Consider the following 24,921-nt stretch of genomic DNA (forward strand, 5'->3'; position numbering starts at 1 on the left):
TTGTTATATTTTAACAGCTGTCGAGTGGTGGTGTACCTATGGGTGTACCAAGTTGACAGGGAGGGGGGACTAAATATGGCAGCGCACACCGCAAGCAGCAACGCGTGAGGCTGTCGGCTAACATGGACCGGACTTGTTTCTTTTTGTTTTCACCCCTCTTCACTGGACAAACATTCTTCCAAATGTGTCAGGGTCCACCGAGTGCCGGGTGCTGCTTTGGCTCAACTGCTCGTACGTGTCCACGGTTAGAGTAAGGTAACTTAGCTAAGCATAGCTAACCTAGGCTAACCAGTGTTTTCATAACGTGAAGGAGTGGGTCTGTTGACCTTGTTGCAAGTGCAGTCATAGTACTTTTTTCATTCGCATTAACTAATTGGATCATTAAAAGTACACGCGGGCAGTAATGTAAAGTGGAAACTATTGCCTTAACGCTCATTGTGTAGTAGTTGCCATTACTTTGGTTCAATTAGGCTAGCTAAACACCTAACGTCTTTGTAGTCAGTCACTTAGTAGCTATTTTCTCCACACAGGCGCTTAAATTAAGTACGCCATATTGTCTCATTTATATTTTCACTTTTTTTGAGCGTAACTCATTGGAGAAGAATGTCTTTCTGGTTGACAGAAACGTTCATGAGACGGAGCCTGCAGCGCTTTTGCAGCCGCCGGTCGCTATGGCAACACCCCAGTCTCCCGGTGACAACGTCATCCATAATAGACAGTTCTAACCTTGGTCAACACATTTGGCGTACCAGGCAAAGCCACAAGTGCCTGCTGCATGGGAGTATTGCCAGATCAGTAGGAGGAGGAGTGAGGTTTTACTCCCAGGATAGGATTCACAATGAGGACTTGTTGGTTGAGAAGGAGAATTCCCCCGCTCATACAACACAATCAGAGCCTTCACAACCTCCCGCTGAGAGCCAATCAGATGAGACGAAGAGCCAAGGGAGGTCGCCATTCGTGGACCACCTGCAGCTCTGTGGCTCCCCATCGGACGTGCTGGACCTCACCATTCATTACTCGCCCACCGTGCGACAAGTGAGCAACTGCCTGTCGCACATGTGGACCAGCACCAAGAAGATGTCGGAGGAGCAGCGGCGCTACGAGCTGCAGTTGATGTTCGATCACCCGCAGTTTGACAGCCTGCTCCAGGACGCCATGCAGAACGTGGGCAAGATGCGCACAGAGGACATCGCCTATTCTCTCCTCAGTATGGTCAAACTGGGCGTTCCCCAACGAAGCCGCGTGGTCCAGACTTTCCTCCGATCCTGCCAGGTAAGGCCAGTGAGTGGACGATCAGCAAGCAAACATATTTTCAGATTGGTATATTTGTTGGTGATTCTGGAGGATGCTTGTTGTCAAAATCACTTTTTTATCAATCTATCAAGTGAAGTGAATATCCCCTCATGATCCTACTGCCTGTTTGGAGCCTACTTTATGAGAGCTGAAAATAAATATCCAGTGTTAATACACAGCCTATAGGCTCTGTAAACTGGTATGTAAACAAAGTGTATGTCAACAAAAGGGGGCCCAGCTTAGCTAGCAACATGTAGGCCTACGTTTACAGAGCCTAAACTGTGTATTAACACTGGATTTTATTTTTCAACTCAGGTAGCGGATTGGGTGGAGACATTCACTGATTTTGACAAAAAAGCTTCCTCCAGAATTGCTGACTTTCTTTTTTGAATCCAACAGGAAAACGTGAATGACTTTGATGAGAAAAGCCTGTCCATCTTGGCCTCCTGTCTGGAACATATGGATGGGAGCCCCAACAGTGTTGCACTTAAGAAGGGCTTAAGGTAAGGATTGGAATATAGAATTTTTGTGAAAAATAAAAACAAATATTGGTCTGATAGTCGTGTGTGTATTGTCCCATTGATTTGTGTTGTGGTTGTGTCCCAGCCTTGTCGTTGAGGCCCGTCTTCCCGGGATCCAGAATGTCATGGCTCTCCAGACCATGATGCGTTTGATGGGGAAAGATTCCTCACTGGACCTCAAAAGAAAACTAGAGGTTGGCTTGTGTGTTTTTTTTTAACCATATTTGGAGCTCATATCTGTATGTGATTAGAAAAACTATCCATGTTGATAATTTATTATCCACATAGTTTACAGACTGACTGAAATTCCAAATTGTTTATGGATTTTTTGTTAAAAAAAAAGAAAAAATTCCCAATTGTCATTGTTTATTCTCTCATGTTCTCCAGAGAAAGGCTTTATCAATGACAGAGCAGTTCAGCCTTCCCAACACCCAGTACATGATCTCCACTATGGCCACAATGGGCTTCTACTCCAAACCACTGCTGGACATCTGCAGTCACAAGATCAGAGGTGACATTATTTTTTTTTTCTAAAGATACAATTGTTAAATACATTGAATTACAGCCTACTTTAAAGAAAATAAATTGATTTTGTCAGGGGTAATGATTGGCTTGCAAAATTGGGAAACATAGTAGCATATTTTAAAGAGTTTGAATGAGTGTGTGTGATCATCCTTTTAAATGAAATTCAGATATGCAGAGGTGACAGCGAAGAATCTACCATAATATACTTGATTCAGTTTGACTAAATGTGCTGTCCCTCCTCTGTCCTCTCTGGTAGAAAACCTCAATGGAATCCCCTTTAACAGATTGTTCAAAGTGCTCCAGTCCTGCCGGGAGCTGCACTACAGAGACTTGGGTCTGCTCACTGACATTTCAGACTACATCGCCTCTGTCATGGACATATGGACCACCAAACAGGTGCTACAACACACCACCTTTTATATGAAAACAGAAATGTTTTTTACTGTACAGCAACGGTACTAGGTTTGTCGTCAATAATCAATTTATTAATGTATTTCTCAACATGGCTTTTCAACATGTTAGAATATAGCTCATGATATCCCATATTTACCTTTGTCTTCATTGTCCTGGGCTGCTAATGCATTTTTTTTCTTCACATCTCTCATTTCAGGCCGTTCTGTACCTGTCCGTGTTGGAGAACCTCCTCTTTTGTCCCACTGCCCTCATGCAGGCGTTTGCTGAGAAGGTGATAGCCAATCCAGAAGCTCTGACACTCAAAGACCTCCTCTGTGTCCTCAAGGTGTACTCCTCCCTCAACTATGATCTTCAGCACCAACGGCAACAGTAGGACACTCATATGTCTCCACCTTCCATAGTGTACTCACTCAAAGGCCCTTCATGCTCATAAACATTTGTGCGTACAGCTTACTCAATGAAGATGGTATCCATTGTTTTCAATTCTCCGTACCCCTACTTAAGCTACCCAATTCAAGTAACTTTAAAGTTGCTAAGTCAATGGCCAAAATATACTGTCAAAACCAGGACAGAGGATATGTCATTTGCCATATTTAAAAAGCAGCTTACAACCTTATAGTAACCTTTCGCTAATTGGTCAAACAGTAGTTTCTTCGTGGCTTACCTGACTTATTGGTATCCATGTTTTTAAGTATGTGTGTTTGGTGTCATCGTTGCTGCTCCAGGTTCTTGGACAGTCTCAGTCGGGCTCTGGACGCCTATCTGCCCAAGATGTCCGGCTTTGACTTGTTGAAGATTGTGTACCATCTGTGTCTACTGGGCCACTTCCCCTCCGCACCGCTGGAGCAGCTCCTACAGAGCAGCACACTGGAGCAGTTTAAGGTCAAATGTAAGACAGTGGATCAATCTGGTGTCTTCTTCTTGACCTCCATCTTTTCTTTTATATATATCCATTTTACATCCATCTGAACTCTCCTCCTTTCCCCCCTCAGCCTCCAAGTCTCTCCAAAGCCAGGAGAGAATGTTTCAGACGGTGAATTTGTGCCTCCACCTGGACCGCCCTTCCCTCCCTCAGCCCCTGACTGTCCCTGAATCTCTCCTGGGAGACCCCGCTCCTCCCAGCGCTCAGTCCGTCCCCTGGTGGCCGTCTGAGGGACTGCAGGGCGTGTTGGGGGACCGGGCAGCAGCAGACACAATGCTGGAAGAGAAGGTGCTGGTGGAGAACTTCTACCTCATAGGTAAAGACAAAATATTGGAGGAAAGAGGGTTTAGTGGCGTTTGTGCTTTGGGCAGTTTTACCAATAAGCTTTACAAAAATCTGATCCAAAATAAATGTTCATAAATATTATAAAACTTAGTTTAAAAAAAAGGGTCTTGACCATATGACAGGAATTTGCGGGAGTGGCCATTTCAAACTCTCTTTGTGGCAATAGTCATTGGTTTTATAGAATGTTTGGGCAGATAACTGCATTTTGATTGGTTCAAAATACTTATTGTGTAATAAGAACCAGAGCATAGCCCCCCTCCATCTAATCCGAATTTCTGTAAAGTTTATCAAACTTAAATGACAATATCTTTACTAACTAAACTTAACTCCCTAAATAACATAGAAGGATTTTGTGGATTTGCCTTTATAAGGGCTTTAATTACCTAATATGTGTTAATTCATCATATAAAAAAAGTCTGAAGTGAAGATATGCAGAAAAGGAATTATTATTATACATCACCTGTTTGTTTGTGTGTGTGTGTTGTGTCACTCAGATGCCGTGATAACCAAACCTCTGCCAAACCAAGCCATCCAGACTGAAGCCGGAGAAGAGCAGTGTTCTCCATCAGAGAGCAGTCAAAGGTAAGGTATCTGCGTTTGGTTAGCAGGCGATTACGTCACCACACTCAGTGCCAAGCACTGCAGTGTCATTTCCCCCTGCACATTTTGCTTTTGATTCAATGTTGCTTATGTCACGTTTTGATGAAGTTTGATGAGGGGAAAGCAGACAGAGAGGATGTTTCGCCAATGACGCACAACGTGAACTTTACATGCAAAAATTGCAGTGTCTAGGCATTATTGACACCTTAGGCAGTTATACAAAGAGCTCCTAAGGGCAGAAGATTACAATCTGAATACCACTCATTTTATAGCTTGGAGATAGGAATATATGTACATATTTTAGTCACCTGCTTTTACCGAAAAGCAAGCTTGTAAACTATGTAAGACTTTCTGTGTTCAAACTTCATCATAAACATAAACAAAACAAACTAAACTAGAAGTTCTGCATATGTAATTTTCTGAAAAGTGTGTGTGTGTGTGCGTGTGTGTGTGTGCGCATTTTTGTAGTTTACATCTAGTTTATTCAAAATAATTTGGGCATACAGTTTTTAACTTCTGTGGATTTTTTATGCACAAGCAACCTTAAAGTTATGTTATATCATGTAACATATGCTTTGTCTTTCTCACTGCTGCACAGATATTTTTTAAATAAATACATTTACCCATCATAAAAATTCAACCAAATGGTTCTGATGATGTAGGATTTACTGAATACATTTTAATTGTCTGTTTAAAAACTTCAAAACGGAGAACTCGAAAATTGGTATTAAACTCAATTTTAAAAATTAATTAAAAACAGTCGATACTGTAACTTGACTAGAAATAATGAAACATCTCAACTATTACAACTTTACTGTGACTACAGATGTGTGTGTGTGTGTGTGTGTGTGTGTGTGTGTGTGTGTGTGTGTGTGTGTGTGTGTGTGTGTGTGTGTGTGTGTGTGTGTGTGTGTGTGTGTGTGTGTGTGTGTGTGTGTGTGTGTGTGTGTGTGTGTGTGTGTGTGTGTGTGTGTGTGTGTGTGTGTGTGTGTGACAGGATTTCAAAAATCTCCACACACAGCAATTGTCTCAGCGATAAGAAAAGCCACAGTTTGCTATTGTATGTTTCAAATTTTCACCTCCCAATCAAGTTTCAATAAACCATACCTCCACTTTCATCCTGTCATGCCTGTACCTTCATTCAAATTTTGACCTTTTTGAAACCTGAGAAAAAACTCTTGTCTCGATCTCCTAGAGTTGCAATTATTTGCGCAGCGCACTCAGCTTTTTGCTATGGCACGTCCAACCCCCGCGGCCTGCTGGCTATGAAGATTCGCCATCTGAAGATCCTGGGATACGAGCCTGTTCTGGTGAGAGTCATGTGCCCATTCCAATAACATCATTTAACACATTTGTTTCAGCCCTAATTTAGATCTAAATAAACCTGTTTTCAGCCACTTGTATGGATATGAGCGTTTGCGTTTTTTCATTTTGTTTAGAAATGAACAATGCACCGATTTCCTTTGAACCTTGCATATATATTTCTAAATATTGTGTTCCTCCATGACGACGATGGATGGATGGATGGATGGATGGATGGATGGTTGGATGGATGGATGGATAAGTAAACTACAGCCGGCGTCCATGTTAGAATAGATAAATAGAGAATATGCCATTGGAAGCACTATCATTGTTATGTGCATCTCAGTGATTTCTCGCCAGATTTACACAATCCCTCTCTCCCTTTGTTTCCTCTAGGTAACTGGGCCAGAGCTGCAGTCCGCTGTGTCCGAGGAAGAGAGGGTCCAGTTGCTAAGGACACGGATTTTTCCAGAACACCTCAACAACACATCAGACGTGCAAGTCCAAGTGGAGAAACTTTGATCTTAAAGGACAGATATCAGTGTTTATTGGAGTCTCAACCTGTGCTATCATCATGGACACACAGGTTTTTTTGTTAAAGCTTTGTAAACAATCAAGAAGGAATAAATATGTTAAAGTATGTAAATACAAGTAGTCTCTGGATAAATTGGATCTTGAGACCAGTTCAAGCACACATGAAAGTAGACGTTGGCATAAGTTGCATGGCAAGGAGTGTGGGAGTAACGACTTGAATCAGTTGTTTTGGAAAGATTTCAGAAAAGCCGCACACCGAAGAAGGCAAAAGGTCGAAACATTTAAGGCTTTTTCAAATGTCCTGTAAAACTTGCACGTAAACAACTTTGCAAAGTTGGATGAATTATTTTATTAGTGATTGGGAGAGGAACAGTATCTTTCATTATAAGATTTTCTTTGACACACTGAAACAACGTGTCTGTGTCTGTGTCTTGCTGCTGACGCTTTGCGGTGGTAAGATGAGTGAGATAGAGCTGCAGAGAAAAAAAACAGTATGCGTTTGCAATAGCTTGCGCAGAAACTGCAAGGTGAGCGGGGTTAAAGGTAGAGCCCTTTGAAGCAGCCGCGACTGCAGAAAAAAAGAAAAAAAATAGCACGGGGAAGGGGGGAAAAAGTAGAGGGAGGATGACAGGAAACGGTGGCGGTGCACATTGTTATTGTCTGAAGTGCGCTTCTCCATGTTGTATTTTGTATATCTCCACAATCTCTGCGATAACTCTCTGAGAACGCGGCACTACTTCTTACTAAACAAAACTGCACTGTCTGCAAGAGAGTGCCATGTCAATCAGGCCTGGAACAGCCATTTTGAAATTGTGGTCACTAATCCGCACTTTTCACTGATTCACAACCCGAATGAGCCCTTTGAATGTGGTTAAATCCCCTCGTTCTGACACCACCTACTGTCTGTTTCGACCACAGAGATCGGGGGTTCCGTGTGTGTGTGTGTGTGTGTGTGTGTGTGTGTGTGTGTGTGTGTGTGTGTGTGTGTGTGTGTGTGTGTGTGTGTGTGTGTGTGTGTGTGTGTGTGTGTGTGTGTGTGTGTGTGTGTGTGTGTGTGTGTGTGTGTGTGTGTGTGTGTGTGTGTGTGTGTGTGTGTGTGTGTGTGTGTGAGAGAGAGGCATAAACGGCAAGCTAGTGAAACAGGAAGAGTGCAAACCAGAAACGTTTGGCTGAGTTTTTTTTTTTTTATTATTGTTTCATACAGTCACAACTGTAAAAAATGGATCTGCTACGTTTGGCATGTTAACACACAATATTTCACTCACAAAAATGTTATTTTCTGGGCAAGCTTCTACAAAGCCAATCCTATGTCTATGTCTAAACCATTAGAAAAAGCTGTAAAAACTGATCCGATGATGCGTAGGGTAATCAGAAGTATCGCGGTATAGGGTTTTGCAACCCTCTCTTCTTCCTGCGGTCCCGGGCTGCTTTGGGTTTGGTGTTCATGTAGTCACTATGACAGTCTGCCCTCCTCAGCTTTACCTGTAAAAACACATGCCACAATAGCATAAGGCCTACAATCCACTAAAATGCATGTAATATCTGTTCTATTTACTGTCATTTTTTTCCATTTATGGTGTCAGTTTGGAGGCCTTTTTAGGAATAGGGCCTAACTTACCCAGTTGACACAGGCAACGATGGTGATAATGACACTGTAGAGAACGAGAGATACAAGCGCCAGGATCCAAATCCACTTATGATCATGGCCTGTTTCAGGACAACTCCAGTCTTTATTAAGATTGCATTGTTCTCCTTGGAAAATCAAAAAAACATATTCAGTTAAATGGACTATATGCAAACAAAGAATAAAATATATGAATAGTTTTTTTCAGCATCTCTTTTTGATTACATGTTTACCTTCTACAAGCACCAGGATTGTGAAATGACTCTGCACTCGTTGAGAGGGTGGAGGGTACAGCGATATGCCCTCGCATCTGTAGAGGCCCTGGCTGCTGGCGTTCACACCAGTGAGCCTGAAACCTACCGTTTTATTTGCTGGATTCTCGTGCAGTTCCACTCCCGCGCCGGCGTACAGGAGCCCGGAGCTGGGTGCTTTTATTTTACGGTTACACGTGTGGTTGTGGATAACGTCTTGGCCTCGAAATAGGTTGAATTTCATGTCCTCGCCGGTCCAATCGGGGCAAGGCACGGTCACGTCAGCTCCAGCGGCAATGCAGACAATTTTCAGCTGGTCTGGGGGGGCAAAAAACGATAGGATGAGATAGGGCTGTGTGGGGTCTAAATAAGCCAAAACTACCCCCTTTGTTTACATAACCGATTACAGAGCCTAGGCTGTGAATTAACATCTGCTTTTTTTTCAGAAATGCTGCCAATGTCACATGAATGCACTTTGCAATATGAGATATAAGAACAATGTGCTTTGCAGATAAGCCCAGCGTTATGTTTGTTTATGGATGCCTTGTTTCTTTGTCAGTAACTTTTACAGAGGACATGGCTTTCCTACAGTTACTAACATTAATTTATTTCCCCCACATTGAAAGTCAGACTTTGAGACTTTCACTCATTTCACAGCAGTTCCACCCCCACACGGAATTTGTTCAAAAAGCAGTGCTTTTAGCCCCTTCTTTCATCCTCACATTTCATGAGAAAAAGCAGCAGTTGGTGTGACTCAGGTGTGCCACTCACAAGGTAGTTGTTTATGCGCTACGGTGCCATTTGGAAAAAAATGGTCTGCAATCACAGCTTACTTTCACGTAGGCTTAATATCTGCTGATGCGACTGCTTAATTTTTTACAATCAACCCCGTCTAAATACATTGATAGGCTACTCAAGTTGTACTACTTTTCAGAATGATGTTGCTAACCACTGTCCCACTAACCATGGTTACAATTGGACCGGTAAATATGACTTTGTTACTTGATCAAAATAACCATATATGGGTACGGTTGAATAATCCAACAGAAGCAGTAGAAGGAGCCAAAAATGGGGCCCAAACAACCCACTGCCTAGGGTATGAGTGTTGACCCAGTGATTTTTAAACCCATATGTAGGACTACTGAGTAAAGTTATGGGTGCTATTTTAAGCCAATACTGGATACCACCAAAGACCCAAAGAATGTACCCAGTATTTTTTTAATGACATTTTTTTCTAAGTGACGACTACTGCCCCATAATAAATCATCAGAGAATATGAATGTGTTGCAATGAAGTCCAGGGAACTCACCATGGCAGTTGCAGGTGCTCTGGTGCTGAGTGGCGCAGCAGGCCAATGTGCAGCCCACGAGGATGACCAACACACAGCGGGCACTCATCTTCAATTCTTCCACAACGAACGGGAACGTAAAGCCTTCCAGCACATGCCCTGGAGCCCCAACCCAAGCTCCCAAAGACAAAAAAAACTTGCTACATGGAACTGTATGCTGCAGAGAGAATTCAGTTTGTCCAATATCATCAACAACAACTCCCCCCTGGTTCCAAGCTCTGACTTGCCTCTGGTGTGAACCCCTCCCACGACACAGTGCTGACTGAGACTTTACACATCTTCTCACGAGGGAAAAACATCCTGTAGCTGAAAACGCCTCCTCTTCACATGTTTCCGTTCCTTAAGAAATTCTGTAACCTTATTTGACCCAAAGCCCTGAGTTCCATGAATGTAAGATTATGTTTATTCGGACCATAACAAGGTCATTGCAGGACACTTCTGCCCCCTAAAAAGTGAAGTATTTTTCAGAGGCCACATGGAAGTGTAGACGTTGGCTAAGATTTGTGTGTGTGTGTGTGTGTGTGTGTGTGTGTGTGTGTGTGTGTGTGTGTGTGTGTGTGTGTGTGTGTGTGTGTGTGTGTGTGTGTGTGTGTGTGTGTGTGTGTGTGTGTGTGTGTGTGTGTGTGTGTGTGTGTGTGTGTGTGTGTGTGTGTGTGTGTGTGTGTGTGTGTGTGTGTGTGTGTGTGTGTGTGTGTGTGTGTGTGTGTGTGTGTGTGTGTGTGTGTGCGTGTGCGTGTGCGTGTGCGTGTGCAATAATTTGGCAGACAAAGTTGGAGGTAGGGTTGAGTCCCCACAAGTGCAATGACCCATATGCCATGTGGGGGGTTAACTGACTGGCAAAATTTCAACTTGACTATAGGGAACAGGCATTGGCTCAGTTAGAAGAGACTGATTATAGTATTGTGATCGTGAATTTTTTATTAAAAATCCACATCGCTCAATCCTTGAGTTGGACGTGCAGTAGCTATCTTTGTCCACTAGATGGCATCAAAGCAATGTACATGGTTTCTTTACTGCTACAAACCATGATATGATTTTTATATTAATTGCAACGATGTCTCACTTTGCCTCAGTGCCTTCTCCCATTGTTTTGTGTGTAGATTTAGCTACCCGTTTGCGGGATTAGAGGTTCCAACAGTACACAAAATATTTACTGTCTATGGCACAGATTCGTGGGATTGTCAAATGGGGATTATAGTATTTTCTAAAATGTTGCTCGTAATTCTAACTCCAGAAAAATGGACGAGGGGATTGACGGGTGAGTAATGCTATGTGTCCATATGGATAACACGGTATAATCTCCTAATCTGTCCCTTTTGTCTGTTGGTGTCTTTTAAAGGAGCATTCGCAATAATCCGTGCATTGTGGTTAAATGTGTATAGGCCTATATATAATATATTACATATTGTATTTATATTTTACCTTATTTTTGTATATTGAAAAAAAAAATCTGATTTATTTATTTTATAAGTAGGCCTTGTATACTAGTATTTATAAATGTTATCATTATTTTATTGTATGTACAAATTGTTTTATTATTATTTATTTTATTTATTTATTGTTCATTTTTGATTATTATTATTTAGCCCATCTACTGGCGCTGACGACAGGGAATAGCTCTTGGATGCTGATGCTACTTTCACGTCCCTCCAAGACTCCAACATTCGAAATTACAAACTATCAAACATAATATTGCTCATTGAGGTGCTTTATAGATGGCCGAATTCACATGGGGACATCAGCATTCTACGTCTGTTTATTTAAGGAAAATAAGGAGCTCAGAATGTTTTGCATTTAAGACGCAACTTGTCTGTTTTCTATTCAGTTTTATTATACTATCTATGGTTTAACCATAATAAGATATTTCCAACAGCCCGTGAAGGCAGCATTGGGATTCTGGGCTGGACAGGAAACGACGGAGACGCTCAGCGTGTCTCCTCCAGCGGCTCCGGGAGAAAAGAATGGGAACGGGAATGGGAGCTTATATTTAGACGAGGCGGCGTGTGAAAAACATGAGGGAAACGAATTCTTGACTAAATTCCATTTAAGAAAGAAAAAAGAAAAATAATTGCATATATCACATCAGGAGTTGTATTCTCCTTTCCCTGGGGGCAGGGGCTATTTTCTGCTATTTGAGAACACGGGAGAGGAGAGAAGAGAGAGGACCCTCTTTGTGAATCCCATTTGACTGTAAGTAGATTTTCTTTAGCCTGTTCTAACTCCAGAAGGTCCTTTACCTTGCCTTTTCTTAAAAATGTATTTGACGAGACTAAAAATGTCCAACATTAAGACGTGTCAGTTGATTACATAGGCTACAGCGGCAGCCCATCCTGGACTGTGTCCTCGGGAAAGAAAACATGAGCTATCCTATACATGCTATGTTTACCGCACCTCTTAAAGACACATATTATGAAGCAAGCCATTGTGAGACTGTTGTTGTATGTAAGGCTAATAATTGTGTGTGCTGTGGCTGGTTGTTTGAATGGGGGTGTATGTGTCTGCGTGCCCCCCCCCCCCCCTCCCTCCGTCCCCTAATGCGGCCATTGAACAATCCCTTTTCTTGGGGAGAAAGGGCGTGCAGAATTTTGGGCCGACTTGGAAAAGAGCCTCGGCTTTCACACAGTGTAAAGAGGCAATTGAACATGAGCTCATTGTTGTGTATCTATTTAGTCAGTGGAGTTGCCAAAAATGCCGAGCCCGTCAGTGCTCTCTCTCTCTCTCTCGTGACCGCCCTGAGGCATTTTCAACCTAATTTATCCTCCCCCTGCATCTTAACAGGAGAGCGATGGGTGAAGCCTACACCCTGTTTAGCGGTAGGCGGCAGCTATACGCCTCTGGCAATGGCCGTTTGTTTTTGTCGCGCCAATGTTTCATTTTATTAAAGTAGGCTACCATTTATTATGTATTTTATAAACCTGTAAATTAAGCGGTAACACAGGCTATGTCGGCGGTTGACTCCATTCTTGCTGCCTCCGTCACTGCAGCGCGTGCTCACTGTATTAATTCCCTTTGTTGGATGCCGCCGGCTGGGCAGCAGATTGGATAACATGTTGCTAGTTCTTCTGACCAGTGGCTATAACCACCAGTTTAAATGCTAGCATTCACGTAAGCATGCAGTGTTTTGTTTCTATTATTATGAAGCAGCTTTTATTTGCTCATAAAAACGTCACACTGGTTGGAAGTCAAACTCACACACACTATTTCATACTCTGCTTCTGCTTATAACAAAATAAGTAACCTGGTCTAATGGTTCACACATAACCGCCCTGGTAAATTACTGTGAACAGTCCACAAAACAAGCTAAAGTTTCCCCCTCAAGTCATAGCTTCAGACAGTAACACTGGAAAGATAATGACCCTTCATTGACATAGGGTTCAAAGGTCATTTTGCAGAGGGGCTGCACACCGTGACTGTCTGGCTACCATATAGACTGAGGTTTTCACCAAGTAAACTGTGTGTGTGTGTGCCTGAGTGAATGAACGTGCGTTATTTACACTAACCAAGGCCTAGCAAGGGCAAGGCTGTTTTGTTTTTAACTATCGCATCCGTTCGAGGGTCGAATACACACAACAAACTGCAAAAAAAAAAAATGCAACAAAGAAGCCACTTGGCCCGTCCTTTATTCCCCTCAGTGGCATTATAATAGACCGTCTGTGTCCTTAAGGCACGCTTGATTTGCATCCACAAAGCCCTCGACTAGGAGCGCATTATTCTGGGCATGGAGACAGTGCTGCAACAATGGCAACCCTTTGGGCCTACAGGGCAGTTAATGGGTTGAAAATAACTATTGGCCTTCTGGTCGCTTCCCCTAGGGCAGATGCCTTTTTCCTATCTTGTCATGTTTTTCTCTAACAAAACAGCAGGAGTTTTGCCGTCCGGTTTGACTCACTGTGTCTCCTCCGAGGCAGAGCGGAGGGCAGGCAGCGAGCCTGTGATGCCACAAGCACATCTGGAAAATGGCCAGTGATATTTTGTGTTTGTTCCCCCAGGCACCGTTTATTGTGTATCTGTTTCCTGTGCTCTTCCCCCAGCATGACAGTGTTTCTTAAGAACTTCACTATGAACTGGTTATGTAACAATATTTGCCTTTCTTGTTTTTTTAAATATGTTAGAGGCAACTTTTTTGTGGTGGCTTATTTGTTTAGCCCTGCGTGGCTGAATTCCAACAGGATTATTGTCATCGTAGGGCTATTATCATATGATTTAAGCTCAACAAAGGTGGTCTGTTTGATTCTGTATCACAAATGTATTTGTGCTGAGAACGTGATTATGTTGTTGTGCAACTTTGAAAAGAGACGGTGAACAGGCTCTTCGCATAATAAAGCCACATAATGTAATAGGATCAGACAAAACATTCATTCAGGAGTTAACAGTCCTGAAGTCATTGCGTCCAGGCCGGCAGCAGCAGCCCAGTATACAGCACAGTCATAAAAAGCTCAGTCATGGATTAAATTTCCACCACCACAGAAGTAAAACATATGTTAGAGGAGAGAGCGTGTCGTTTCACTGCCTTCTGTTCTAAAAGCACATGTTAGGAATTCCCCCCCCCCCCCCCCACCCCTCTGTCAGAGGCCACTTTGAAGACAACCTTTGGAAGAGAGAGAGAGAGGGTTTAATATATGTTTGGGAAAGAAAACGTCAGCTCAATAGATGCACAACCCAGAAGACATGGTTTTCACATTCACCCACTCAATCTTTTTTGCCAAAAGATGGAGCGAAGAAAGAAAGCCCTCTGCTGCTTTCCTCCCTCGCTCCATCCCTCCAATTTTTTTTGTGTGCGCTTGACTTGCTTTTGGATGTACTTGATTAGATGAGAAAAACAGTTGTCAAATACATTTTGGAGCCTGAGGAACGATGCCCCAGAGACTGTGCGTTTGGAGAAGAAAGATTTGAAAGCTATTCTTGTTGGTGTGTGTCTGTGTGTGTGTCTGTGTCAGCGTCTGTGAGTGCGAGAGCATGTCTTGTGTGCTGGTCTGTCTGTCTGTCAGCGCTTCACTGGCTCTGTCGTTCAAGTTGCAATAGGGAGGGTCCACCACGTCTGACCACTCTTCTCCCATCCATACATTTACCCCCAAAATGTCCCTGGGCATCTCTGAACAAAAGCTCCCGAGACAAGGCTGGTGGTGGCAGGTGTAACTGAACCCAGGTTGTGTTACCATGGCCGTGGGGCGTAGGGTGGGCGAGCGGGGATGGCACTTCAAACACAGAACTTCAACACACCTTGATGGAGAGCTAAGGAGGGACACATACAGTGTAACATGATATTTCTGCGGATAGGAGCTGCCTTGGCTTTGGGGTTGAGAAGTGGAGAATACACTAGAATAGGCCACTAGCTCGAGGTTTTTAGTGTGGAAATCAGCAGCTATTTAGCAACCAGTGATGCGACGGATATATAAGCAAGAGGCAAGTTCAAGGCGCAATGTGATGACGATATAACAAAAAAGTATAGCTCAGTTGTTGTGTGCCTACTGCATGCAAACGACATACTTTTTTAGGATCAGCTCAGCTGTAGTATGTAGAATAGTAAAAAGAAAGAGTGTGCGATTTGATTTGGAACGCAGTGAAAGTGTCACACCCCCACCCCACCCCACCCCTTGTCACATGGTCCCAGCCACTATAGGGCCTTGTTCTGGTAACATTTTGCTGACCTTTGGTGGCAGCTGCCCCTGCCATTTGGAAACAAAGACAAATGGCCGACCGTCCAGCCTGCCTGTGTGGCTAGAAAAAGCACCACTGCTTCAGATTGAGCGTGGCTCTTCCTGTTGGCCTTTTCATACACACTGAAATACTCGTATCAATGCCGTCTCTGGCCGGAAATCAATTGTTTGAGTTCTAGAAGTAGCCTTTTCTTAAGATGATTGATTTCTCTTCTTAGACAAAGAGAAATGTAGTGATATTATGGTTGTGTAGCCTGAATAAAAACACGTTTACCCTCTTAAAGCTAAAGTAGAGTCAGCGATACTGCAGAATGCTTGTATAACTATTTTCGCCTCATGTTCCGCTACTTGTGTGCTCTGAAAAATAATCTAGTGTTAAAACACAGCCTAGGCTCTGTAAACTGCTATGTAAACAATAGGGGCACACCCTGGCTAGCAGCCATGCCCGTTAAGAGAGCTTAGTCTGTGCATTGACAATAGATAATTCTTTCACTGCACAGAAAGTACATACAGGTAGCAAATTGTGAATTCATGATTTTGACAAGAAGAAAAAAGACATGGGCAGATGTATAGAACTGTAAAGGTGTGTCATGGGCTAACCAATGAATGGACCACACAGCCTCTGCTCTCCGGCTTCACAGCTGATGTGAGTAGGCAGAAGGAGGGCAGCTCTCGTCTCCTTTTTTCGTCAGGTGCACTCAAGCGCACGTGCACACCACAAACGAGTAAAGACAACGCCCGAGATACAACCGGCGAATGTACTGTTGGCCTACAAATGGGACGTCTCTGCCATGTTTAGTTTTTAATGTCTGTGCCACTGGGTGAACGATCTCCATCCCGAAGCACTTTTCATGTATGCAGACATGAAGGGCATGTCACTAGTTGCTGGCTAAAGACATAGTATACATTCATTTACTCATCATTCCCTTCTGTTTTTGTGGTGAGTGCACGCACTACAATACAACTCCCATTTAAGCTCACAACCTTACACAAATTCCTTGAAGTTAATTAGCAGCAATAAGACACACCCAAATGTGGTACTGTTCATTTTATATTGGTTTGTTAATTTATACTTATATCATGGTCTCCTCATTCCAGGTTTCAACCAGAGTGTCTGCTTAAGGCTGCTTCATATAGAGGGCACAGCAGGCGGCACAGACGGGCTGATGGTGAAAGATACCATCTGATATTAGCTCATGGGTGATATATGTATATGAGCGTGTGTGTAAGGTAATGTGTTGATGTATGATGTTGGCAATGGTGGATTCTGTGAGAGGTATTATTTTGTATATAGAAGGAAGGTTATTCTAAGTGTAATTTGTTTTAAATATGAGTTAATTGAAAATGGTAGTTCTAAGGGGAGGGGATACGCCTTTAAGAGCCTTGCAACCCCCCAGTATACTCGAGTCAGACATGAAGACAGTCAGTGTGTGACTAGAGTGCTTTGATGACTGGAAAACCTTTTTGAAGTTGCTAATTGAGGCTGCGTTCCAATACCCATATTTTCTGCTATTAAGTATGGTAGATAAAAGATGTAGGATGTCCCAATTCTTGTGGTCGATTTAGTATGCTTAAAAATACACGGATGTGTATTTTAGTTCCGGACGAGATTTTTAGTGTTGAAAACAGCATCCTAATTGGGCGATTCTGACCCACAATCCAGTGTGCATAGGAAGTGACGTCACATTGACGAAGCCTCCGTATGAAAACAACCAGGGATGCGATGGATATAAAAGCAAGAGGCAAGATCAAGGCGCTATGTTATGATGAAATAAATAAGTTAAAGTATGTCCCAAGTGTATGCTTTCTGCATCCTAACTAGATTCTTTTTATGGTTAGATGTAGTATGTAGAATAGAAAAAAATAAAGAGTATGCTATTTGGAACGCAAAGTGAATATTTCTTTTACTTTCCTTTGGACGTCCAGTTTTCTATTTTATCACTCCTTTTTTGTAAGTAAAAGCACCTCAATTCTTATTGCAACTTGAGCCATCTCGTAATCCTTTTTTGACGACAATGAACCCGACTCTATGTAACAATGTATCACGAGTGAGTGAATTTTTAGAATGGGTCAGTCCTGGTGGGATTTTCACTCTTAAAGGAAAAGCCCACATTTGAATCACCTTTTTCAATTGCATGGTTAGTCAGTTATTATGTATTGATGAAATGTTATGATTTTTCACATATATAGAACCTTCCTACCTTTCCCACGTTACCTTTCTACAACGATCATAGAACTGGTCTGCATTTAGCTGTAGGTTATAATGGCTAGGTTTAGTAAGAGATGTACCCTTTTATTCAATATCATTGTTGAGCATGTGTCGGGCACACCAACATTTAGCACCGTCTGTTTTAAGAGCATGTTTTTAAGGATATGTTTTACTACCTCAGCCTATAAGTGTCTTCCTCCATGACCCATTTTCCTCTAGTTTATCTGATGGGCTGTGGTAGGCTACATCCAGTCCAGCCTGTTGTGTTGTTTGTGCATTAATTGTCCCTTTTTAGCTACCATCTTTGACTGTTCATTTAGTGTGTAAGCAGCTTAGACAGCCATTAATCAGTGTGACTTTGACAATGGCAGGTGGTAGGTTCCCACTCACTGCAATCCTATTCCTCCTATACTGTATTACAGATGGCCTGTTCCATTCACTGTTGTTGGGAGTCTGTCTTTTGTTACACACACAGTACACATGACAGGAAATGGATGGGTCCCTGTAAACAGTAGCTGGGTTTCCATCACCCCTTTATTGTGTCTGCTGCTGACTGTTGTTGTGCTCTGTCAAACACAGTTCATCTATATGGTCCACACACCTGTGACTGTCTCAAAGCCTCCAGGCCCTTTGCTGTGTTTTTTTTTTTTTGCACCTACTATCTTTAGGTCAAGTTGTGACAAACATTGAAACTGATCTTAGCATTCAAGGTTGAAAAATAGGGGAATCTCATCCCAGTGGGAATTCTCATCTGGAATTCCAGCAGCCCGCATCAGGTATCAGTTAGAACTTGGAGGGGAGGGAGAGGACCAGGTGATTTATGATATCAAGTTTCTTTCTCCCCTGCCTGTGTGATCCAATGCAAAGTCCACTGCAGTAACCGCGGTACAGGGCTTGATGGATGGTGCGGCCTGCCTGCCTGTCTGTGTGGATGGATTGATGCACAGCCTTTGAGAGCTTGGGCCCATTGATAATGGGTATTTGACATGGGGAGAACACCAATAGCTTAAGGCAAGCAGGAGTGCTTCCGAGGCACAAGTAGTAAGCGCACAGCACGCTAAAGAAGTGCTAACTCAGAGGAAATATATACATGTGCTGTCTGGCTTCTGTTTGGAAAATATGCATTATTGACTTGGGTGATGTATGATCTGCCTGGCAAGGGGATGGAAATATGGATGGAGAAAGTGGATTATCCTCTCTGCATTGCGCAATTTCTTTGCATTCTTATTTAATTGAATTGAATTAAATGGCCTGTGCTTGTGCCTTGCGTTATATAGTCTGCCATAAATATATGAGCAGTGCCGGGTTTCCTTTCCTGTGTCCCAAGTTCAGCGTGTTCCCATGAAACCATAACAGCAGCAGCTTTGCGTGTCTGTGTGTTTATGTGTGGAGGGTCTGGCGGTGTTTGTTTGCGTTTTCTTTTTTTGTTGCAGTCTCTGGTAACACTTTACAGTTCATCGTACCAGGTTGTAAGAGAGAGACACGCCACACACACACACACACACACACACACACACACACACACACACACACACACACACAGTGAACTGTACTGTTTTCCCACACCCCACTGTGAAATGCCCGCCTCTCGTCTTGGCCTCCAAATGTTTCAAAGACCTCTGTTTAGATGAAGTTTATAAGCTTGTACAGTTGCTTTTTCGTGAAACCATTGATCTCCTTCGTTACATTCCAGTCAAATCCAGCTTTACACTCCAACTCACTTAGAATACACTAACAATGGCGGCATCTTAAGACAATCAGAGAAAGTCAAGTAATACAGTGATTTACAGTGTGCTTTCCCACTGTCTCTGTTGTGTCGGTAGGGGCCGGGAGTGGGGTCAATGTTTGTGTGTGGCTTTCAAAAGCTGTGGTCGTTGCCTGAATCATCCTTGGAACAAACAAACCAATGTCTTTTTTCCTTGCCTCACACACAAAATAGATTGTGAGCGTGTGTGCTGGATTTAACTTGTCATCCTCTTGAATTGAAAGCAATTGAAACTGCTGCTAAAAACAGGCTTACATTATTTAAAGGTTCCAACTGTTTCAAGTGTATCTGTGTGCTCAGTTTGAGCCACAAACTAGCAGTACATGGGAAGAAAAAAGAAACAACAGTGCTGAAATGGCTTGTTTTGTCATTAAATATGCACCGTAGCCTACTTTGCCTGCATGGCGAAGACTTTCAACTTCACTCTCACCCACAATCCTGATACCCCAGCTCATGTGTGTTTAGACAGTTGCTACAAAATCGGCCAAGAACTGAAATCGGTGCACCTCTAGAAAGAAGGGGTGGGATGGAGGAGAGTGAGAGAGGTTTTTGTAAAAACCAGCAAATGTTCTTCAGTGCAACACTGATGTCATGTGAAATAAGACAGCTCGGAAACACTTAGGTCATTCTTGGTTTTTTCTTTTGCGTCTGACCATGTCTGGAAGCCAAGTTTTTCACTGCACATGGCTTCAAGGCTACAGCGCTCTACACTTACTGTTACAGGCTGATGTTGGCAAGGCCTGCTCCATTTTTTTCCCCCCCTTTTTGCATCAGGGTTCATGAAGGACACTGAAGGAATGTTTGAGTCTCTGTCACTAACTAGCAGCCACCGTAGCGGTATATTGGCACTGTTTTTCCCTTTTTATTTTGGGCGAGAGAATCCCTTGAGTCCCTCAAACCTATGCTGCTTAATGTCACAAAATAGTGCCAGCTGTGTGTGTGTGTCTGTGTCCGTGTGTGGCAAATCTCATTCACTAATACCCTGGCAGCTCTGCGACTGAGCCTCTGTGGACTGACTCACTGGGTTAAGTTAGTGTCGGAGTAGCGTGCTAATCTCTCCCCTCGCTGCAACCGATCTTCACTCTTTAGTGATTTCTTGATAACTTGTTCCCATGTGCCAGCAGCTCTCCTTCAATGAGCGAATTGAGCACTCGGCACCACGAAGCTATGGGGAAGGGTAACTTATACTGGTGCATATTTGTGGTCAGTCATCTGGACTATCCCCATAGGGAGATTATTGGAACGAAATAGAGTATGGTAAATGAGAGAGAGGGCAAGAAGATCTCTTTCTTAAGCTGATCAGCTGCGAGCAATGATGAGGTCAGAGAGTTAAACTCACTGATTTCTTTTTCGCAGTTAAATGAAAACCAGTTGCGCCGACACAAAGCACTATTATTTTTTGATCAAGAGGAACGGCTCCAAATGTACACTCACGAGAGGGACATTTGATCTTGTAACTCTCTGTATGTGTGTGTTACATTAGCCAGAAACACACACACACACACACACACACACACACACACACACACACTAGCCAAACAGCCAGGACTGAACCCCCCCTCCTCTTTTTTCCTTTCTTTTTTCTTTTAACTGTTTTTTTTTTTTTTTTTGTATTCCTCACTTTATTTAGTCGCTGCTTGTTTTTTGTTTTATTTTATTTTTTCATGTCTATTTGTTCACATTTTTTTGAGAAAGCTTATTGTTTTTTGTGTGATGTATTTTGATTTACTTCGAGCCCGGAGACAGTTGTTCTTTGTTTGTGTTCTTGTTGTTAAAAAAAGAAAAGAAAACCCAATAAATAAATGAAACAAAAAAAAAACAATAGCCAAACAGCGGGACCCCCATCATCAGATCCCCTCTGGCCATCGTGGGAACATTCCTGACGCAGCATTATTTCCCATAATTCCCACCATGTGTGGCTGCGAGAAGCGTGGAGAATCCCCGCCGAGGGAGAGATCAGCTCCTTGTAATCGCAACCAGCCGTCACCCCCTGTGTGAGCGAGGGAATAGCAAGAGGACAGGCTGTGAAAGAAGGTATAGGAAGGTCAGTTGGACAAGCACCTTCAACCCTGGGGTAAAGAAGGGCATACAGTTTGTTTGTTCTTACCAGGAAAGCACCCAAAGACAATTCATTTTAAAGGCGCAGTGTCGAATTTATTATAATTTTCAGAACAGACTTAGTAGAAATTAAATATAATATTCAAAAGTATGTTTTAACTAGTGTATAATTGCTTGAAAATAAAAGTTTTTATTTTTATTTTATTTCCTTTAGAATGAGTGTTCATATCTACAGGAGCTGGTCACCCCAAACGGAGGCTTGCCATGTTGCACCGCCGTTTTTCTACAGCAGCACAGGATGGACAAACTTAACGGCCATATGAGTTTTTATATATAGTGGGTGTCCTGGGGAAATGCACCTGTTGGAAGACAAAGAAGAAGTACTATTGAATAAATGACTAAATACAGATCTTCACCTCATCACTTTATATTGTGGGAAGACTTGCTTGGTGGATAATGCCATCTTTAGTAAGCATCGATTGACCCTAAAAACAACGGCCTTATAAGACGTATGACATTGAAATTTGTCATTGGCGACTTCTGAAGTGATTTTGTGCCAAGCGGTCTCTCCCATTTGAGTTGCACTTGACTTTCTTTAGAAGTTATATACACTGATCAATGCTAATGCACCTTGGCTGTGTGGCTGATGATTTACCTGAGTGGCCCTTACATGGAGGCTCAGGGTCACTGCTAAAGGCCTTATCTGCTTCTGAAAGCAGATTAGTGCTGTTGAGTGTCCCTAATCAATATATCTCCATATATCTCCTTTGGTCTAGCCAATCGCTATACACACATCATTAATAAATTAGTAGGGTATGTACATATTGTGTTGTGAATAAGAGGTCACAACCATGTTATGGCATTGGGCCTTGAGGGTATTTTGCCTAGTGTGTATGATTAGTTCCAGGTGGTATCTTCACGTCATGCATAACACAAGAATGGGTGGAATGCATCTCTAATCATTAATCTGTATCTGTGATCTTTCGCTGTTTGCGTCACTATGAAATGGTGTGTGTGTGTGTAAAACAGTGCATCCTGAAATCGGTACTCGTGTGCAGATATTTGTTCAATATGCATTACAAAATTTAATTTGTAGTCTTTAAAGATCAAATTTTAAGAGGAATTCTCTTCATTTTCAGCCTTGGTGTGTTCCCCTGTGACCGCTCTGACTCCGGGTCATACACAAGCCTCCTAAAGCTGTCCCAATAAACATTTGACACAGCTCATTTCACATTCTTGTCTCGGGAGTCCAAACAATGGGCAACGGACTTAATCCCTCCTCGATTAACTGTTGTAGCGCACTGCACAGGTGTCTCTTTGACGGTGGTGCAGAGTCCAAAGTTAATATGAGCCCTTTGTCAGACTGGGAACCTTTTATGAAAATAAAACTCTGGTTTTTACTTTTTAATGTCTTGCTTTTCTTGTCTCTGCCATTATTCCTGTAGCTTATCTTCATTGTAAAGGACTTAAAAATGTGTGTTTAATATGGACTGGGTGAAATTTGCAGATACCCAATCCAATTATTATGGTCTGTACCAATTCAGTCCATGAGCTTTTTGCGACACTATGTACAAGTTGGGAAACCAGAATGATGTTTCTGGTGTGAAAGTCGTATTCATTTCAAATGAAGCCTTTTCTGAAACGGACGATAACAGTATAATATGTTTGAATCCCTGCGAATGAATAACACAACTGAAAGTCAGCACGGAGGGGGAAATGCTCTTTGAACACCAGTATTTTCCCAAGTTAATGTGGTGTGTCATCCTGAGTCACAAAGACGCTGTGTGTAGTGGCTTGGGAGTCTTTGGAAACAGTCTGTTATGTGCTCATGTAAAACCCATTTTGTGTGTGTGTGTGTGCGTGTGTTAGAAGTCCTATATTGTGGATCTGACAGGCATACACGTATCATGCGTTTTTAGCCCTAACCGATGCTAGCTCACTCCCTCATTCCGCTGTGTGCTTCCCCCTTTGCAACAATCCTGTCTTTCTTTTTCCTGCCGTGACATCAGCGCCGGTGCCCTGCCCTGCTCCTTCCCACTTCCTGCCCTGACAGGAAATAAGCTGCCCCCAAAGGATTGCTTTTAATGCAGGGGGATACGTGTGGGTGGACAAGGACACACCTGTGTGTACTGTCCACTACATAGGAGCCTGTGTTTCCCCCCTTGGTCTGTTGTTGAAGTGGGGCACACATCTAGGTCACATAAAGACAGCGACGCACAAGGCACCCTGTTTGGGCTGTTGTGTTTTCTCATAGTCGTAAAGGAAAAGCTACTGTTTCCAGGGGCGTGTTGTACCTGAGCATTTATACATCACAAAATAAAATCTGATTTCTGAATTGGCCAACATCGTTTGTGTTTTGTTAACATGTGTGAAGTGGAAACAGATCTTTACATTTTGTCCAGCCACGTTGGTTAATGTTTGTGTGAGCATGGGCCCTGGCTTTTTGTGTTCCAGCGTTGCACCAGCTGCCAGGCCCCGGTGCTGCTGTTGTGACTGGAGCAACTGTGTTCCCTTGCAGCTGCACAGACCCATGTGTCACTGCCACACCTGTTCAATGGTCCTGTGTGTTGACTGAGTGAGATCACACGCTAACTCTGTGTGCAAATTAGACCAGAGTGGATGAGGAAGGTATGATTACTGATATGTAATCTGAGTAGGGAATAGTTTTTTTCTTCTTTCTGACACGCATATATGGATGAAATGCAAATGTAGTATTCTTCCGGAGGACACTCTCTCCTTGTGACATGAAGTCTGTTTGATGTGAAAACACACGCACACACACAAACACCTTTTGCCAGGGGAATGGGCCAAATGCCGTGGCTGAACAACAGTTGGTGTGTGGCGAAATGAAGAAACAGCTGAGGCCAGCGGGAATAGCTTCCTAGCAGCTAGCCACAACATCAGCTGCCTCAACTCTCTCTCTCTCTGTTTCTCTCCCTCTCTCACCCGATGACCAAATCACATTGTTAGATATTTCCCGTCCAGCTCAGCATGTTGTGACCTGCCATCAACAGGCTTGGTGACGTTCCCCGTCTTGATTATATCTCATTACCAGCAGCAGACGTATGATTCAGCATATCACGCTTGTTTAAGATGAAATAAGGTTAGGCTGTAGTGTGAGTCAGCAGCAGCAGCACTGTTGTGTGGATAAGCTGATGATGATTATTTGAAATGTTGCTGAGATCTACTGGAGAGACCGGGTTGAGTCATAGTCAAAAACACACAAGAGAGAGTTGTGACAAGGTTTGAGTTTTTACTCTGACTAATGTAGTGAAATTGTTAGCCTGTGGTGGTTGCCGTGCTTGTATAATTAAGTCGGGTGTGTCTGTGTGTGTCTGTGTGAACAGCTTTTGTAGTCAAATGAAGGAAGGCCTCAAATGTCACACGGTTAATCTTGCAGTATTAGCGATAAAGCTAGTTCATAATGAAACTTGGGAGAACTGCGCTTGATTGCTTTTTCAGAGCTTTGGGCGCGAATAAGTGTAACAGTAAGTGTCCCTCCACTCTTGCTGTTACAACGTGTCTTTTTCGCCTGGCACTACCATCCAAGTTA

The 24,921-nt window shown here is 42.9% G+C and overlaps 3 protein-coding genes across 6 annotated transcripts in view; 2 read left to right on the top strand and 1 right to left on the bottom strand.

Moving 5' to 3' along the window:
* Positions 1 to 98: 98 nt before the first annotated feature.
* fastkd2 (FAST kinase domains 2) lies at positions 99 to 6,932 on the top strand. The gene is made up of 11 exons (XM_080052748.1): positions 99 to 1,272; positions 1,693 to 1,796; positions 1,900 to 2,008; positions 2,202 to 2,325; positions 2,596 to 2,735; positions 2,950 to 3,122; positions 3,479 to 3,642; positions 3,746 to 3,991; positions 4,515 to 4,602; positions 5,816 to 5,930; positions 6,319 to 6,932. Exons 1-11 carry the CDS (start codon positions 604 to 606, stop codon positions 6,442 to 6,444), a joined length of 2,058 nt encoding a protein of 685 aa, XP_079908874.1. The 5' UTR covers positions 99 to 603; the 3' UTR covers positions 6,445 to 6,932.
* A 739-nt stretch (positions 6,933 to 7,671) lies between these two features.
* LOC307270085 (uncharacterized protein) lies at positions 7,672 to 9,889 on the bottom strand. The gene is made up of 4 exons (XM_080053227.1): positions 9,641 to 9,889; positions 8,314 to 8,649; positions 8,075 to 8,208; positions 7,672 to 7,938 (listed from the first exon to the last, which is right to left on the bottom strand). The coding sequence occupies exons 1-4, from the start codon at positions 9,726 to 9,728 to the stop codon at positions 7,825 to 7,827; spliced, it is 672 nt and encodes a 223-aa protein (XP_079909353.1). The 5' UTR covers positions 9,729 to 9,889; the 3' UTR covers positions 7,672 to 7,824.
* Positions 9,890 to 11,653: 1,764 nt separating this feature from the next.
* Positions 11,654 to 24,921, top strand: part of raph1b (Ras association (RalGDS/AF-6) and pleckstrin homology domains 1b) — a 41,963-nt gene continuing 28,695 nt past the window's right edge. For 3 of the 4 annotated variants that reach the window (XM_080052895.1, XM_080052897.1, XM_080052898.1), the window contains exon 1: positions 11,654 to 11,869. The gene's annotated coding sequence lies outside the window, so the exon portion shown is untranslated. Of the gene's footprint in view, positions 11,870 to 24,811; positions 24,857 to 24,921 lie in introns of those variants that run through there. The other variant, XM_080052896.1, reaches the window with a different exon arrangement.

The sequence above is a fragment of the Ammodytes marinus genome, assembly GCF_949987685.1.
Source record: "Ammodytes marinus genome assembly, chromosome: 24".
Taxonomy (NCBI): Eukaryota; Metazoa; Chordata; class Actinopteri; order Uranoscopiformes; family Ammodytidae; genus Ammodytes; species Ammodytes marinus.

Bases quoted from the DNA above. Each gene is read 5' to 3' on its own strand.
- fastkd2 (XM_080052748.1), top strand. From the start codon at position 604: ATGTCTTTCTGGTTGACAGAAACGTTCATGAGACGGAGCCTGCAGCGC. The intron at 1,273-1,692 runs GTAAGGCCAGTG...TGAATCCAACAG, and splicing joins CTTTCCTCCGATCCTGCCAG to GAAAACGTGAATGACTTTGA. The intron at 4,603-5,815 runs GTAAGGTATCTG...TCGATCTCCTAG, and splicing joins CCATCAGAGAGCAGTCAAAG to AGTTGCAATTATTTGCGCAG.
- LOC307270085 (XM_080053227.1), bottom strand. From the start codon at position 9,728: ATGAGTGCCCGCTGTGTGTTGGTCATCCTCGTGGGCTGCACATTGGCC. The intron at 8,650-9,640 runs GTGAGTTCCCTG...TTGCCCCCCCAG, and splicing joins GAGCACCTGCAACTGCCATG to ACCAGCTGAAAATTGTCTGC. The intron at 7,939-8,074 runs GTAAGTTAGGCC...GTGTTTTTACAG, and splicing joins TCGTTGCCTGTGTCAACTGG to GTAAAGCTGAGGAGGGCAGA.